Source organism: Eubalaena glacialis, chromosome 12, assembly GCF_028564815.1.
Source record: "Eubalaena glacialis isolate mEubGla1 chromosome 12, mEubGla1.1.hap2.+ XY, whole genome shotgun sequence".
Taxonomy (NCBI): domain Eukaryota; kingdom Metazoa; phylum Chordata; class Mammalia; order Artiodactyla; family Balaenidae; genus Eubalaena; species Eubalaena glacialis.
Window position 1 is genome coordinate 97,192,365 of NC_083727.1, and position 18,748 is coordinate 97,211,112.

Consider the following 18,748-nt stretch of genomic DNA (forward strand, 5'->3'; position numbering starts at 1 on the left):
ATTTTGTGTCCCTCCCCATCCCCCGGGGTTTGCGAGGACTTGGATGGGGTGACACCTGTGACGCACATCCCTCCTTGGCCGGGACCTGTCAGTGGGTTGGAGTTGGCCTGGGTGACTAGGCCTCCTCAGGAGAGCAGCCTGCGGGCTGGGTGCCGACCTAATCCTCTAAGGGGGCCAGGACCTGATGGAGCATCGCGGTGCCCTTTCCCTGCTCAGCTGTCCCTCCTTGGGTCTTGAGAAGGTCTTGCTCTGGGTCCCAGTAAACCTCAGCACACTCCCGGTGACCTCCGCAGCCCTTATGGAGAGGTGCTTGCCTTTCCTTCCCCAGGATGGGTGTGCCTTGTAGCATTTATTTTTGATGTGTCCATATCTGGGCTTTGGTTTGTGAAATTTATTTAGCTTCAGAATTTATTTGTAATAGCTGGTAAAAACTGGACCCCATCTCACCACTCACCACAATATTCCTCTCCTGGTGAGGGTTTGTGGCAGTGGCAGTCGATGGGCAGTGAGTCCACGCACCAAAACGTCTGAGGACTCCTGCTTTAGATTCTTTTGGCAAACAAATCATGTGACACCCATGTGACATAAAGGCAAAAATGTGTCTACGATTTGTATACCAAGTTAGTTCAACTAAGAGGTAGCTTACAATGTGAATTTGGGTTCTGTGGCTGAATTTATGGTTTGGAAAACACATAAATGCCCGCTTTGTCATAATTATTATCCTGCCCTTGATCTTAGTTGAAGGTCAAGCATTCTGTCTGTCTTTTATTTCGAGTTCTTTGACTAACGCTTATAAAACTTAGTGACTTCAAATCCGCATAAACCATCAGTGTCCACACGGATTAGGTTGAAAGTGGATACCTTCTTTTTTTCTGTTTTTAGTTTTCAGGGGTGTGCCAGGGATTTAACACAACCAGTTAAAACAGTGGTTCTCAAACTCTGGTAACTGTCTAGGAAATTTATTGTACATTTTCAGGGGGTGTGTATCCCCTGAAGCAACAGCATTGACTGCCTCTTCCCACCAGCCCAGTAAGAACCCTGCAGTTTCATCCTGATTCTCATTTGTGGACCCCCTTTGAGACGCTAATGGCTGAGAATGACACGGCGATTGTGACGGTCCCCAGGCAGTTCTTTAGCGCTCAACACGTTGTGTTCTCATCATTTTCTTTAGTATGTGTATCATTCGAGGTATAACCAGAGAAGTAGAAGCAGCAGGAGACATATATTAAGAGATTTACTGCAAGGAGTTGGCTTATTTGACCGGGGGGACTAACTAGGCAAATCCAAAATCTGTAGGGCAGGTTGTCAGGAAGGGCAGCTAGAGCTCTCAGGTACGGGCTGGCATTTCTGTTCACAGGCGGAATTTCTTCCTCTGTAGGGAATTCTCAGCTCTGCATTAAGGCTTTTCAACTGCTTAGGTCAGGCTGATCAGATGATCTAGGATAATCTCCTCTACTTAAAATCAACCGACTACAGACTTTAATCACACCTATGAAGTACCTTCACCTTGACACCTAGAGTGTTTGATTAAGTGACTGGGGACGTTAGCCTAGACACATCAGAAAGCCCATCTTAGCGTGTGGTTTGTCTGTTGTAGGTAGTGAGACAATTGTTGCCAATTAAAGTTCTCAGACCTGGCTAGTTCTCATACTACAGGCATACCTTGGAGATTGTGGGTTCAGTCCCAGACCACCGCAATAAAGAAAATATTGCAATAAAGAGAGTCACATGAAATTTTTTCGGTTTCCCAGTGTGTATAGAAGTTATGTTTATACTAGATTGTAGTCTATTAAGTGTGCAATAGTGAAGCCGAATCTGGCCTCTGTGCCCCGACACCGAATTAATTCTCAGAGACAGAGTTATGGGTGAAGTAAAAAAGAATAGCTTTATTGCTTTGCCAGGCAAAGGGGGTCAGAGTGGGCTAATGCCCTCAGAACTGTGTGTCCGAACCCAGGGGCGTTTGTGAGGAGTTTTATAGTCAAGGGGTGGGGTTGCTGATAAGGATCAGGGGGCATGCGGGGCTTGCATTCCTTCAATGCAGGGATCACCTGGCATCAGGTGATGATGGGCGAACTGTGACCGTTCTCTGGAATGAAGAATGCTTCATCAAGTACTTAACATCTTCCATTTGCTGGGGGTTTTAGTTCTGCAGAAGAGCTCAAAGATACTGTGATTTGTATCCTGAAGGAATGCATTGATCCAGACGAGGGGCCGTTTTCTGTGTTCAACTAAGGGATTCAATGGAAGCAGGAGTTTACTGTCAGATTTATAGAGCACAAAGCAAAATTAACTTCCATGTTTGGTTGAACATTTCACAATAGAGATGGAAGGGACCCAGGAAACGTATTTACAAGAGGCTTTCTGACAGTAAAATGCTTTACCAAAGATCGCCTCTCCTTTACACGAAGAGACTATCCCATCATGAGAGGGGACACAATTAATACATAGACTGCAAGTCCGCAGAGAGAGATTTGATTCAGGAATATAATTTTGGTGCTATGGATAAGCAGATTACTTTTATTTTAAATTTTCTTTCAAAAAGCGAATTTTTAATAGCCATGAGCACATTTGGTGCCCTGGCATGTTTGGGCTCATAAACCCTGATGGTTAATATTGGAACATGCAGCAATGGGCCACGGCGAATGCCATTTCAACTAACATTTAAAAATATTCAAAAGCTACAGAGTCTCCTGGGCATGCAGTTAATGGGCCAGTCTGGATTTCTAAGAATAAAAGGTTTTCATAATCTTTTAAAAATCTTTTGATGGGAAACTGTCACTTCCAATTATGATCAGATTTTCTCTGGAGTCTCCAGAGGCTGGGTAAAGTGTGTATTATGAACTGTTTTTGAGGTATTGTAGTTAAAAGTCTTCTCATTTTGGAGACTTAATATCAAGGATCACCATTTATTAGGCACATTCCTAACTAAGTTTTAGTTTTAGAAATTTGTAGTAAGAGTATGTTTTTAATATAATTCTTTTAAGTTAGGCCTCGTGTATTATTTTTCAGGTATACATATGGGAAGCCAGTGAAAGGAGACCTAACACTTACATTTTTACCTTTATCCTTTTGGGGTGTGAAGAAAAATATTACAAAAACATTTAAGGTAACTTTTGCAGATATCTTATAACTTGTAATGGGGAAAAACTGTAAGTGTACTTTCTCTAGAAATAAGATTTTATCCTGAATTAACCGAAAGTTGAGCATAAGAAAATCAAGAGCTTTCTATCATTGAACAAATGAGAATTTACCCTTTTTTAAGAAAATGATTAAAGTGGAAACAGAACCATTGTATTGCTGTGACTTAGTTTGGGTTTTCTTTCTAAAATTTGAAGTGCTAAAGTGAAGAATGAAATTGAAAATTTTTTAACAAAACAGATAAATGGATCTGCAAACTTCTCTTTTCACGATGAAGAGATGAAAAAGGTAATGGATTTTTCGGATGGCCTTTCTGAACACGTGAATCTGTCTTCTCCTGGGCCGGTAGAAATTTTAGCCACAGTGACAGAATCACTTACAGGTTTGTAGACTTTGAAGTGAAGGTAAAGCTATTTATGTTGTGCTGCTCTGTCATCTCTTATTATAACTGGTACGTTCATTTGAGGGCACCGTTGCCTAAGGATGCTAGTTAATGCTGAGATTGTCATGACTATTAGTCTAACTTGTAGAATGTTTTCGTAATGAAGGGGAAACTTATGTTCTTTGAAAGGATGTACTTCAACCACCTGTGATAGGTATTTATAATTTTTTCCATCTCTATTTTTTTTTTTCAACCTGAAAACTACATGGAAGGGCTACCTTTTCAGCTGACTAACCATCCTCCTTTTATTTTTTTAAATAACATCTTCTGAAATCTCACGTGCTCCTAGACAGTTTTCTCTTTTAATAATAAAATAAAGGTTCATTACTTGGATCTTTCGGTTGCTATTTTTTAATGGCTTTCACCAATCCCCGAAAGTGCAAAAAGACTGTTCTGTCAGTGGCCTGATCTCTGGTGCACATGTCATCGATTGGGGGACACTAATGGTGCTCAGAAGGGATCCACAGAGGACATGTGTGGTCCTCTTTGTGGCCAAGCCAAAGAGGCTTCTGTGTCCTGATATCCTAACCCCTTTGGGAAGTAGCTCAGATGGAGAGATTTGGTGGATAGAAGCTGTTGGTAATATATTACTTTTACTTTCTAAATGGTGCAATTTCCAAAACAGGTATCTCAAGAAATGCAAGCTCCAATGTATTTTTCAAGCAACACGATTACATCATTGAAATTTTTGATTATGCTACTGTCTTAAAGCCATCTCTCAACTTCACAGCCACTGTAAGTTGGCATATTTATTAATGGTGTAAAGCAGTAAGTTCAGTTTAGTGAAACAGAATGGGAAATAGTACTTTCAATGCTTTTCAAAAAATTTAAGCCCAAAGTAGGTAGATTACTTTTCCTCTTTAGATATATGAGGCACACAGAATTGTTTCCAAATGACCTTTATCTAATTTATTTAAAAAAGTAGTTTCCAAAAAATTTTTCCTCAAAATATATTTAATAAGTAATTCAAGTTAGATTTGAATTGCGACATTGAAGTTTTTATAAATTAATCGAAGGAATTAGATGGTAGTCAAAAAATTTCAATTTCAATTTGATTTTTATAATGACTGATTTTAGTCCTAGCAAAGATGTAGTATTAAAAAGTATCAACTAATCTACTCAATTTTTTGAGAGAATACTGAATTAACATTTAGTGACTGAGTGAATAAATGGGGCTTACAGACCTAAGAAGGACCCAGTCTCTGCCCTGGAGTCACAGTGTTTGTGATGGTGACAAGAAAATATACACATAACTGTAATTCAAGGCAGGATAAATCAGTGTCATGAACACATTTCTGTAGGGATTTAAAACAGGTGTTGGCAAACTGTTTCTGCAGAGGGCTAGATAGTATATATTTTTAGCTTTGAGGGCCATATGGTCTCAGTCACAACTGTGTGACTCTGACATTGTAGCATGAAAGCGGCCACAGCTCCTTGGTAACCAAGCGAGGGTGGTCACGTTCCAATAACAACTTACTTCCAAAGAGACTGGATTTGGCCTCCCTGCCTGCCATAGTCTTCTGGCCCCTGCTTTAAAGAAAGGGGGGCCACTTCTTGTTGAAAAGATCAAGAGAAGTTATAGAGTTTCTAGGTTGGTGACTATGTGGAGATTTGGGGGCAGGGATGTGCTCAGAGAGGGCCCTGTGCTGGTACCTTGCCCTAAGCATCTCTTCCATCTTGCTCAATATCTTTTTACAATAAACCAGTGATCTAGTGAGAAAAAAAAGTTTTAGATAGCTTCTGATTTTAATAAGCTTATAATTTAGACAGTTTGAAAAGGTAGTTAAGAAAACCCCCAGGAATCTGCAAATGGTAACTTCCAAATGAATAGAGGGAAACAAAGAGAGTTCAGGGAGGAGGAGCTGCCTGTAGGATAGGGATGGGGGTCATTCAGGGATGCTTTATGGAGAAGCGGAAGACTTAGGCTATTTGTTACAAGATCAGCAGCATTTTCAGCGTTTGGACGTGTGGGTGGGGAACAAGATGAGCTGAGACGTCTACACAAGGCGAGAGCTTTGGTTGGCAAGCCAGGGTGCCTTCAGGTGACAGCGACGGGACCGGGGCAGTGACAGCAGAGAGATCGTGTCCAGGAACGGTCAGAGAGAAAGCAGGAGGCGAAGCTTGGGGATTGCAGAGGGTCCTCCGTGTCTCACATGCTCTAAGCAGCGATCTTGGTGCCTTATGAACGTGGGAGGGGTGTGGCGAAAGCAGCGTTCCAGGGGGACTGGAGGGGTCTGGGTGCAGGAGGAGGGCAGCAGCCCGGGCACGAGGCCAGCAGGAGGCTTGCGCTGCTGACTGTGGGTGAAGAGCATGTAAGAGATGTAAGACTTGGTGTGCATTGGATTTGGAAGGTGGGGAGAGGGAAGGGAAATTCAGAGATGTTAAGTCTGACGGAATTGTGGTATTAGCAAAAATAGGAAAGGCGAGATGGTTTCTCACTTTTAGATGTACTGAATTTGAGATGACAGGGATGTACACGTAGAAATTTCCTGCAGGGGGTTGGAGGTGTTGAGTATGAGCTCCAGAGCCAGGTCAGGATGGCAGCAGGAGTGCCGAGACCTTTGAGGGTAAACGATAATGAGGCTTTGACAAATTCCCACATTTAGGGAGAGGGAAGGGGGATAAAAAAGGACACTGAGAGGATGTAGGAAGAGGGGTATGCAGTGAAAGAGGTTATTGTGGAGCCGTGGAAGGCAAGAGGAGCCATAGCAGCCAGACTGGAGGGGAGGCCGCCTAGAGAGAGAGACCACTGAACCTGGAAGTTAGGGGGCTGCCGATGATTTTTGAGAGTTCAGTTTCATGGGAACAGCACAGATGGAAACTGGATTCAACTAAACTTGAATCCTTTGCTTCTCTTGTTTACCTGATTTCAAAATGTTTTCTTTTGACAATTAGGTGAAGGTAACCCGTTCTGATGGCAATCAACTGACTCCTGAAGAAAGAAGAAATAATGTAGTCATAATGGTGACACAGAGAAACTATACCGAGTACTGGAGTAGATGGGATGGTAGAAATCAGCAAATAGGGGCTGTCCAGATCGTAAATCATACTGTCCCCCCAAATGGGATCTTCAAGATTGAATTCCCAATCCTGGACGATTCCAGCGAGCTACAGTTGAAGGTACCATCTGTTTCCACCATCATTATGTTACCGCAGCAACCTTAAAATTGTCATCTTGTGGTAGGCACTCAACCTGTTGGGAGGTCACTTTGGTACACAAGAAGTGGACACATATTTTTATTTTAAAAGAATGGGGAAAAGGGTTAAAAAGTGATTTAATGACAGTAGCTGAGAATTAGACTGAATGCTTCCTTGTAAATTCATTTTGAAGAGTAAAGTAAAATAGTGATCCGAAGATATGATGGAGAAGCCCCCAAACTCCCGGTCTAGGTGATTTTCAATCATTTGAAATGGTGTTTTGGCAGGAGCTGAGATCAAAGGGGAATATATTTTTTACCTTTATACTCCTTTGCTGGACTGAGGCCCCCAGCCGTTCCCGCTCCCTTTCTCGTGGTCACTCAGCCCTGTCACGGTGTGGCCTCTGAGTTTTTCTCTCACCAGTGGTAGATTGACTGAGCTGATATGATTTCTTGCTTATAGTTGAGTTCTGTATTGTGGGGAGAGGAAAGGATTTCTTTTCCATTTCCTTCTTTCTTCTCACAGTGTTTCCTGATAATACACCTTTGTTTTGGAAATAAGTTAGGACTGTACTTTTTTCCTCTTAGATTACGATGATGAAGACCATTTTACATGTTTACAGCTATCACTTTCTTTATAGTATAAGCTGTAAAATGATGAAGATCCAATGTCTGGGGAATGTATTGTTTCCTGCGTGAAGAATAGTGAAAGTGAATTTGCCTTTCAGTGGTTGTCCAGCAGGTAACATCCTTTAACAAGGTGTTTCTAAAGATGAAACGTTATGGTTGCCTTTTCTTTTGTTGTAGGCCTCTTTTCTTGATACTGTGAGTAGCATGGGAGTTCATGATATGTTTAAGTCTCCTAGTAAAACGTACATCCAGCTAAAAACAAGAGATGAAAATATAAAGGTAATGATTGCAATCACTTGTTAATTATAATTGGACTGTCTTGCCACTGATAATGTATATATTAATTAAAGTATTTTTTTTCTAGGTGGGATCACCTTTTGAGTTGGTGCTTAGTGGCAACAAGCAGTTGAAGGAGTTTAGCTATATGGTAATCTCTTACAGAATCTAAATTTATGATCTATTGTAGAATTGTCTGAAATAATGTCTACCTTAATTTTAAACTGAACTTACTGATTTTTAAAATTCAGCCTCACACTTACAAGAAACTATTATATTTTAATGTATTGTATGTTATACATGCACAATATGTAATATTTATATACGTTCTTACAGAGTTTTCTTTTTTTTCTTTTATAAATTTATTTATTTTTACTTTTGGCTGCGTTGGGTCTTCGTTGTTGCGTGTGGGCTTTCTCTAGTTGAGGCGAGCGGGGGCTACTCTTCGTTGCGGGTGCACGGGCTTCTCATTGCGGTGGCTTCTCTTGTTGCGGAGCACGGGCTCTAGGTGCGTGGGCTTCAGTAGTTGTGGCATGTGGGCTCAGTAGTTGTGGCACCTGGGGTTAGTTGCTCTGTGGCATGTGGGATCTTCCCGGACCAGGGCTTGAACCCGTGTCCCCTGCATTGGCAGGCAGATTCTTAACCACTGCACCACCAGGGAAGTCCCTCTTACAGAGTTTTCTTTTTTTTTAAAATTTATTTACTTTATTTATCTATTTTTTTTGGCTGTGTTGGGTCTTCGTTGCTGTGCACGGGCTTTCTCTAGTTGCATCAGCTGGGGGCTACTCTTCGTTGCAGTGCACGGGCTGCTCATTGCGGTGGCTTCTCTTGTTGCAGAGCACGGGCTCTAAGCACACGGGCTTCAGTAGTTGTGGCACACAGGCTCAGTAGTTGTGGCTCACACGCTCTAGAGCGCAGGCTCAGTAGTTGTGGTGCATGGGCTTAGTAGCTCTGCAGCATGTGAGATCTTCCTGGACCAGGGCTTGAACCCGTGTCCCCTGGATTGGCAGGCGGATTCTTAACCACTGTGCCACCAGGGAAGTCCCTCTTACAGAGTTTTCTATGTCTAGGTTGTATATAAATTTACTTTGCAAAATTTTACATTTTTTTCCTTTTCCACAATGGATTATTATAGGACATTGAATATAGTTCCCTGTGCTATATAGTAGGACACTGTTGTTTATCTATCCTATATATATGTAGTTTGCATCTGCCAATCCCAATTCATCCCTCCTCTAGCTTCCCCACTGACAACCACAAGTCTGTTCTCTGTGTCTGTGAGTCTGTTTCTGTTTTGTAGATATGTTCATTTGTGTCGTATTTTAGATTCCACATATAAGTGATATATGGTATTTGAATTTCTCTTTCTGACTTACTTCACTTGGTATATTATCATACTAGGTGCATCCATGTTGCTACAAATCAGCCTCACACCTTTTTAAGCTGTCCTTTTTATATTGAAATCAAACTTTTTTTCTTTCTTCACCTGTATTTGCATTTCCAGTTTAAGATGAATAATGAAATCTTGCATTATGTTTAAAATTTAAAATTCTATGAGATAAGCCACATATGTTCATTATAGAAAATTATAAAACATAAGGAAAACAAAAACAAATAAAAATGCTCCCCATAAATTGTAGTTTTGCTAATCCAGCTCTCTCAGTGGTGCTTTGCATTCCTTCCACTCAGAAATAGATTCTTGACCATCAAGCTGCTGTTGGCTCAATTATGGTTGCTTTATCTTATCCTTTTCTAATTACCAGCGTGTACTCTCTGTGTTGGTCAGGGAGGTTTATTTTTGTGTGTGTGTTCAAAAAGGATTTGAAGTTGCTTTAAGTCAAGAATTTGTATGTATGCTTAAAATTATGATAAACATAGCTGCCATTGAGATTCTCACTAGCTTTAGCATAAAATAAAACTCATGTATTCTTCTTTTCAGGTAGTGTCCAGGGGACAGTTAGTGGCTGTAGGCAAGCAAAATTCAACAACTTTTTCCTTAACACCAGAAAATTCTTGGGCTCCAAAAGCCTGTATTATTGTGTATTATATTGAAGATGATGGGGAAATTATAAATGATGTTCTGAAAGTTCCTGTTCAGCTTGTTTTTAAAAATAAGGTAAGATTTAAGGTAATGATGTTTAAAAGAAAACTTCATATTAGTAAAGTCTGAGAAATGTAATATTTCTTTAGAAAAGTGTCATGAAACCAAATGGGTTAGAAATTTATATTCATTTCTAGAACTATGGATAAACCTCTTCATATTTAATTACTGTGTATCTATTTTCACCTGTGGAATTATTGGACACTGTGCATCTTCTTTGTAAGTCATGGTTCTTGGCTTTAAGACTTTAATTCAAATCCAAGCTCTTTCAGGATTTCCCAAATGGTGGAGTCAATATTGCTCTGCCGTGGAATTCCAATGGCAATATATGTGTGGTGTTGCTATTTGTGTGGGGGTGAAGTGAGGGGTATAGGAGAGAGTGAGGCATCTGCAGTTATGTGTGGAAGAAGAGCTGGGCTTTGGTTTATCCATTTCATCGGTCTGGAAACTAACCCAGGACAGATTTACAATGAGCTTGGCTGCTTTGCATGTGGAGAGCTCTGTGGAGTTTTGTCTCCACACACAGCAGTGATTTTTATAAACTAAGGTGTATAGCTTGTGTAGGAAACACTCCTTGACCCCAGCTCTGGGAAGTAACCAGACTGTAAGATTGACAAGTGGAGTTCAATTATCTCATACGTATTAAAATGAGCCAATGTTCTCACTAAAGGCTGCTGCCGTCTCAGGACCTCTGAAGCAAAATAATCATTATTATTATTATTATTTTAAATATTTATTTATTTGGTTGCGCCAGGTCTTAGTTGTGGCAGGTGGGCTCCTTGGTTGCAGCTCCAGGGCTCGTTAGTTGTGGCTCACTGGCTTCTTAGTTGCAGCACATGGGCTCCTTAGTTGTGGCATGCGAACTCTTAGTTGCAGCATGCGTGTGGGATCTAGTTCCCTGACCAGGGATCGAACCCGGGCCCCCAGCATTGGGAGCGCAGAGTCTTATCCACTGCACCACCAGGGAAGTCCCCGATAATCATTATTTTAAAGTAGTGATTTGCAGAGTGCAGTTCTTCTGGTAGCATTTTCCCCCTTAATTTGTTAAAATTTTAAGAAGTAACAGTTGTCATCCATGCCTTTTTTATAGAGAACTGTTAACTCTAACTTTGACTGTCAAAATATGATACAAACTTCTATTTTCTGTCTTATGAAAAGAATTTTTTAAAAGACAGTGCTGTATTCTGTCAGTTTCAGAGCACAATTTTTGACTTCTAGTGACTCCATTAATCCCCTGAGAAAGGTGAATTTTAAAGTAGGAGTAAGGCTTAAACATGGAGGCACACATCTCTGAAAGTGAGAGCAGGTTCTAAAAAACGTTGCTGTGTAAAAGGCTTTGAGGAAGCAGACCGTATAAATAACTTCCAAGAAATTTCTTAGATATGAGAGATAAGAAATTAGTTTCAGTTGTGTTTGCAAAGATAAGTCTTCAATTTATATATGATAATGTTTACCACATTTACTCTGCAAGAAACTGCGTATTTGGAAATAAAATATGTTTAAACACAAGAACATTAATGAATCTTTGTTGATGTTCAGTAATGACTGTGGAATAAATGAATGAGATGTGGAAGGGGCAAGAGATGTAGTTTTAGAAATCATCCACACAGAAGTGCAGGTTGGAGCCATGGGGTCATGACGTGCAGAATAAAGAATGAGAAGTGCAAAGTTTGCATACGATACTCCTCCTTACCCCTTGTTTAAGGTATAAGTGGAGAAGAGTAAACTAGATACAATGGCTCAAGAGGTATGTGAAAGGAAGATTGCATTGGACAAGTTAAACAGGCAAGGAAGACTTTGTTCAAGACATTTGCAATAGGGGAGAGAGACTGAACTCAACTCCACTGAAACAAAAGGCAGGAGGGTTTTTAAGCACTGGTGTGAGTTAATGGAAAAGTACTGGAAGATCCTGGGGGAGGGGTTGGTCAGTGTGATTAGGCCATCTGTGTTTGGTAACTGGAGTTTATATAAGTTAGGCTCCTATTCATCCACAGAGACTGGGAGATCAGTCAGGGCTCTTGATGATTACACTTCAAAAGGATGGCTCCCAGGTCTTTGAGAGAGACATTCCTGCTGGTAAAACTGGCAAGAAGCCGGGAGAAGATTTACATCTCAAAGGGACAGAGAAAACATTAACAATTGCAAATTTTTTAAGAAAAGGGAAATTGGGTGCTTAATGTCAGGAAGAAGCCTGTTTCTAAAGTTCAGGCAAGCTGAGGGGGACATTAAGGCCATCTTGATCAGGTGGTACAGTCACTGGGGCGCGCGATTGTTGAAACAGAGCTGGGCAAGATGAACGTTCCTAGGAGGAAGAGGCCTTAGAACAAAGCCATTGGGTTCAGGCGGGATGAGAGGATTGATGCTCTTTAAGAAGTCCATCGGATGAATGGATAAAGAAGATACGGCACATATATACAATGGAATATTACTCAGCCATAAAGAGAAACGAAATGGAGTTATTTGTAGTGAGGTGGATGGAGTTAGAGTCTGTCATACAGAGTGAAGTAAGTCAGAAAGAGAAAAACAAATACCATATGCTAACACATATACATGGAATCTAAGGAAAAAAAAAAAAAAGGTCATGAAGAACCTAGTGGCAAGATGGGAATAAAGACACAGACCTACTAGAGAATGGACTTGAGGATATGGGGAGGGGGAAGGGTAAGCTGTGACAAAGTGAGAGAGTGGCATGGACATATGTACACTACCAAACGTAAAATAGATAGCTAGTGGGAAGCAGCCGCATAGCACAGGGAGATCAGCTCGGTGGTTTGTGACCACCTAGAGGGGTGGGATAGGGAGGGTGGGAGGGAGGGAGATGCAAGAGGGAAGAGCTATGGGGATATATGTATATGTATAGCTGATTCACTTTGTTATAAAGCAGAAGCTAACACACCATTGTAAAGCAATTATACTCCAATAAAGATGTTAAAAAAAAAAAAAAAAAAAGAAGTACAGGTAGGACTGTGCTTTGCTGAGTGTAATGACAGAGGAAGTTCAGGCAGCCGCGGAGGCACAGAGCATGGGGCCTGACTGTGTTGGTCTGATGGCCTCGTCCTGGGGAAAGACACCCCTGCCCAGCGCAGCCAGTTCTGGGAGTCCCTGGGGCTCTGACTTGCACGCACTCACTTCTGAGTCCAGGTGGCCAGTGTGCAGGCACCGGCAGTTTCTTTCCTCTTTCCTGTCCCCCCTCTTGGATACTGGCCCTCTTCACGTACGCCAGACAGTGTCTTCTCTTCAACACCGGCTGGCGGCTGTGGGGTGGAAGGTGGAGAAAGGGTAGAGAAGTGAAGGAAGACTCTGATTTATGCCACAGTGAGAGGTTCCATGACTGGCGAACACTGTGGGGCTGAGGTTTCTTTTTACTCCTTTCCCTGGAGAAGGCTTGTGTATGGTTTTAGAATGGTCCCCGAGCCAAGGCAAATGTAGAATCTTTGCTAGATTTTGTCATTCATCTGCTATTGGTAAGATGTAAGAAATGCTTTGAAAAAGTGTAATGTATCAACCCTGTTTTCTCCCGTTCTTAGATACAGCTATTTTGGAGTAAAGCCAATGCTGAACCCTCTGAGAGAGTCTCTCTTAAGATCTCTGTGACACAGCCAGACTCAATAGTTGGGATTGTAGCTGTCGACAAAAGTGTGAATCTGATGAATGTCTCAAACGATATTACAATGGAAAATGTGAGTTTAGCTATTTTTTTCATTACAAAAACACACATTAAAAGAGAAAGAAAGAAACTATATTGTGTTACTTCAGGTATCTAAAGGAAATTTCATTAGTTCCTTTTCAAGTATAAGTCAGTAATCAGTAAAGCTTCTGAATGAAAAGGATCTGCGTTCCAGTTGTTAATGTTGGAAAGAGGCTATCGTGGTCAAGTGTCTTTGCTGTCTTACATGAGAAATGCCGCTTAGAGTCTTCCCTCATTTTCATACTGTATTTTAACTGAAGACTCTTGAGAAAGTACTAGGAAATGGACTTGCACAATTCTGAATGACACTGGAGAGAGCTTTAGGTAATTATGAAGTACTTTCTATTTTGGTTGTACATAGTGGTTATAAATAATTACAGTCCCCATTGAATCAGGAATTTACAGTATATTGAGGGAGTGAAAAATCATGTTAACCTGCAGAAAACTTACAAACCAAGAAATATATGAACATCTAGTGTTATATAAACTAATCACCTATTCGTTAGTCATTTCATTTTTATTTGTAAGCTCTTTTGTTTTGAATTTTATTTTATTTTTATACAGCAGGTCCTTATTAGTTATCTATTTTATACATATTAGTGTATATATGTCAATCCTAATCTCCCAGTTCATCCCTCCCTCCCAACCCCCCGCTTTCCCCCCTTGGTGTCCACATGTTTGTTCTCTACATCTGTGTCTCTATTTCTGCCTTGCAAACCGGTTCATCTGTACCATTTTTCTAGATTCCACGTATATGCGTTAATATATGACACTTGTTTTTCTCCTTCTGACTTACTTAACTCTGTATGACAGTCTCTGGGTCCATCCATGTCTCTACAAATGATCCAATTTCATTCCTTTTTGTGGCTAATATTCCATTATGTACATGTACCACATCTTCTTTATCCATTCGTCTGTCGATGGGCATTTAGGTTGCTTCTATGACCTGGCTATTGTAAATAGTGCTGCAATGAACATTGGGGTGCATGTATCTTTTTTTTTTAAACATCTTTATTGGCGTATAATTTCTTTACAATGTTGTGTTAGTTTCTGCTGTATTACAAAGTGAATCAGCTATATGTATACATATGTCCCCATATCTCCTTCCTCTTGCGTCTCCCTCCCAGCATGTGTCTTTTTGAATTACTGTTTTCTCTGGGTATATGCCCAGGAGTGGGATTGCTGGGTCATATGGTAATTCTATTTTTAGTTTATTAGGAACCTCCATACTGTTCTCCATAGTGGCTATATCAATTTACATTCCCCAACAGTGCAAGAGGGTTCCCTTTTCTCCACACCCTCTCCAGCATTTGTTGTTTGTAGATTTTCTGATGATGCCCATTCTAACTGGTGTGAGGTGATACCTCATTGCAGTTTTGATTTGCATTTCTCTAATAATTAGTGATGTTGAGCAGCTTTTCATGTGCCTCTTGGCCATCTGTATGTCTTCTTTGGAGAAATGTCTATTTAGGTCTTCTGCCCATTTTTTGATTGGGTTGTTTGTTTTTTTAATATGTAGCTACATGAGCTGTTTATATATTTTGGAGATTAATCCTTCGTCCATTGATTCATTTGCAAATATTTTCTCCCATTCTGAGGGTTGTCTTTTCATCTTGTTTATAGTTTCCTTTGCTGTGCAAAAGCTTTTAAGTTTCATTAGGTCCCATTTGTTTATTTTATATTTCCTTTACTCTAGGAGGTGGGTCAAAAAAGGTCTTGCTGTGACTTATGTCAAAGAGTGTTCTTCCTATGTTTTCCTCTAAGAGTCTTATAGTGTCCGGTCTTACATTTAGGGCTTTAATCTATTTTGAGTATATTTTTGTGTATGGTGTTAGGGAGTGGTCTAATTTCATTCTTTTACATGTAGCTGTCCAGTTTTCCCAGCACCACTTATTGAAGAGACTGTCTTTTCTCCATTGTATATCCTTGCCTCCTTTGTCATAGATTAGTTGACCATAGGTGCGTGGGTTTATCTCTGGACTTTTCTATCCTGTTCCATTGATCTATATTTCTGTTTTTGTGCCAGTACCATATTGTGTTGATTAGTGTAGCTTTGTAGTATAGTCTGAAGTCAGGGAGTCTGATTCATCCAGCTCCATTTTTTTCCCCTCAAGATTGCTTTGGCTATTCGGGGTCTTTTGTGTCTCCATACAAATTTTAAGATTTTTTGTTCTAGTTCTGTAAAAAATGCCGTTGTTAATTTGATAGGGATTGCATCGAATCTGTAGATTGCTTTGGGTAGTATAGTCATTTTCACAATATTTATTCTTCCAATCCAACAACATGGTGTATCTCTCCATCTGTTGGTATCATCTTTGATTTCTTTCACCAGTGTCTTATAGTTTTCTGAGTACTGGTCTTTTACCTCCTCAGGTAGGTTTATTCCTAGGTATTTTATTCTTTTTGTTGCAGTGGTAAATGGGAGTGTTTCCTTAATTTCTCTTTCTGATCTTTTGTTGTTAGTGTATAGGAATGCAAGAGATTTCTGTGCATTAATTTTGTATGCTGCAACTTTACCAAATTCATTGATTAGCTCTAGTAGTTTTCTGGTGGCATCTTTAGGATTCTCTATGTATAGTATCATGTCACCTGAAAACAGTGACAGTTTTACTTCTTCTTTTCCAATTTGCATTCCTTTTATTTCTTTTTCTTCTCTGATTGCCATGGCTAGGACTTCCAAAACTATGTTGAGTAATAGTGGTGAGAGTGGACATCCTTGTCTTGTTCCTGATCTTAGATGAAATGCTTTCATTTTTTCACCATTGAGAATGATGTTTGCTGTGGGTCTGTCATATATGGCCTTTATTATGTTGAGGTAAGTTCCCTCTATGCCCACTTCCTGGAGAGTTTTTTATCATAAATGGGTGTTGAATTTTGTTAAAAGCTTTTCTGCATCTATTGAGATGATCATATGGTTTTTATTTTTCAATTTGTTAATATGGTGTATCACATTGATTGATTGGCATATATGGAAGAATCCTTGCATCCCTGGGATAAATCCCACTTGATCATGGTGTATGATCCTTTTAATGTGTTGTTGGATTCTGTTTGCTAGTATTTTGTTGAGGATTTTTGCATCTATATTCCTCAGTGATATTGGTCTGTAATTTTCTTTTTTTGTAGTAACTTTGTCTGGTTTGGTATCAAGGTGATGATGCCCTCGTAGAATGACTTTGGGAGTGTTCCTTCCTCTGCAATTTTTTTTCTTCTGTTTTTTTCCTCTGCAAGTTTTTGGAAGAGTTTGAGAAAGATGGGTGTTAGCTCTTCTCTAAATGTTTGATAGAATTCACCTGTGAAGCCATCTGGTCCTGGACTTTTGTTTGCTGGAAGATTTTTAATCACAGTTTCAATTTCATTACTTGTGATTGGTCTGTTCATATTTCTATTTTTTCCTGTTCAGTCTTGGAAGGTTATACCTTTCTAAGAATTTGTCCATTTCTTCCAGGTTGTCCATTTTATTGGCATAGAGTTGCTTGTAGTAGTCTCTTAGGATGCTTTGTATTTCTGTGGTGTCCATTGTAACTTCTCCTTTTTCATTTCTGATTTTTTGATTTGAGTCCTCTCCCTCTTTTTCTTGATGAGTCTGGCTAATGGTTTATCAATTTTGTTTATCTTCTCAAAGAACAAGCTTTTAGTGTTATTGATCTTTGCTACTGTTTTCTTTGTTTCTATTTCATTTATTTCTGCTCTGATCTTTATGATTTCTTTCCTTCTACTAACTTTGGGTTTTGTTTGTTCTTCTTTCTCTAGTACCTTTAGGTGTAAGGTTAGATTGTTTATTTGAGACTTTTCTTGTTTCTTGAGGTAGGATTGTATTGCTGTAAACTTCCCTCTTAGAACTGCTTTTGCTGCCTCCCATAGGTTTTGGATCATAGTGTTTTCATTGTTATTTGTTTCTAGGTATTTTTTGATTTCCTCTTTGATTTCTTCCGTGATCTCTTGCTTATTTAGTTACGTATTGTTTAGCTTTCATGTGTTTGTGTTTTTTACATTTTTTCCCCTGTAATTTATTTCTAACCTCATAGCGTTTTGGTTGGAAAAGATGCTTTATATGATTTCAATTTTCTTAAATTTACTGAGGCTTGATTTGTGACCCAAGATGTGATCTATCCTGGAGAATGTTCTGTGTGCACTTGAGAAGAAAGTGTAATCTGATGTTTTCAGATCGAATGTCCTATAAATATCAATTAAATCTATCTGGTCTGTTGTGTCATTTAGAGCTTGTGTTTCCTTATTAATTTTCTGTCTGGATGATCTGTCCATTGGTGTAAGTGAGGTGTTAAAATCCCCCACTATTACTGTGTTACTGTTGCTTTCCTCTTTTATAGCTGTTAGCATTTAACTTATGTATTGAGGTGCTGCTATGTTGGGTGCATATATATTTATAATTGTTATATCTTCTTCTTGGATTGATCCCTCTATCATTATGTAGTGTCCTTCCTTGTCTCTTGTAACAGTCTTTATTTTAAAGTCTATTTTGTCTGATATGAGTATTGGTACTCCAGCTTTCTTGTGATTTCCATTTGCATGGAATATCTTTTTCCATCACCTCACTTTCAGTCTGTGTCCCTAGGTTTGAAGTGGGTCTCTTGTAGACAGCATATATAAGGGTCTTGTTTTTGTATCCATTTAGGAGCCTGTGTCTTTTGGTTGGAACATGTAATCCATTCACATTTAAGGTAATTATTGATATGTATGTTCCTATTACCATTTTCTTAATTGTTTTGGGTTTGTTTTTGTAGGTCCTTTTCTTCTCTTGTGTTTCCCACTTAGAGAAGTTCCTTTAGCATTTGTTGTTCCTTTAGCATTTGTTGAGCTGGTTTGGTGGTGCTGAATTCTCTTAGCTATTGCTTGTCTGTAAAGCTTTTGATTTCTCTGTTGAATCTGAATGAGATCCTTGCTGGGTAGAGTAGTCTTGGTTGTAAGTTATTCCCTTTCATCACTTTAAATATATCATGCCACTCCCTTCTGGATTGTAGAGTTTCTGCTGAGAAATAAGCTGTTAACCTTATGGGAGTTCTCTGGTATGTTACTTGTCATTTTTCCCTTGTTGCTTTTAATAACTTTTCTTTGTCTTTGATTTTTGTCAGTTTGATTACCCTGTGTCTTGGCATGTTTCTTCTTAGGTTTACCCTGCCTGGGACTCTCTGTGCTTCCTGGACTTGGGTGGCTATTTCCTTTCCCATGTTAGGGAAGTTTTTGACTATAATCTCTTCAAATATTTTCTTGGGTCCTTTCCCTCTCTCTCTTCTCCTTCTGGGACCCATATAACGCGAATGTTGGTGTGTTTAATGTTGTCCCAGAGGTCTCTTAGGCTGTCTTCATTTCTTTTCATT

At 39.7% G+C, this 18,748-nt stretch overlaps 1 protein-coding gene across 1 annotated transcript in view; it reads left to right on the top strand.

Annotated features, from left to right (window-relative positions):
- The window catches only part of CD109 (CD109 molecule), a 134,096-nt gene that overhangs the window by 68,992 nt on the left and 46,356 nt on the right, over positions 1-18,748 (top strand). The window contains exons 8-15 of the mRNA XM_061206898.1: positions 3,010-3,106; positions 3,379-3,520; positions 4,206-4,315; positions 6,476-6,700; positions 7,525-7,626; positions 7,712-7,774; positions 9,563-9,739; positions 13,252-13,404. Of these exons, the coding sequence (XP_061062881.1) occupies positions 3,010-3,106; positions 3,379-3,520; positions 4,206-4,315; positions 6,476-6,700; positions 7,525-7,626; positions 7,712-7,774; positions 9,563-9,739; positions 13,252-13,404 (1,069 nt within the window). The remainder of the gene's footprint in view (positions 1-3,009; positions 3,107-3,378; positions 3,521-4,205; positions 4,316-6,475; positions 6,701-7,524; positions 7,627-7,711; positions 7,775-9,562; positions 9,740-13,251; positions 13,405-18,748) is intronic.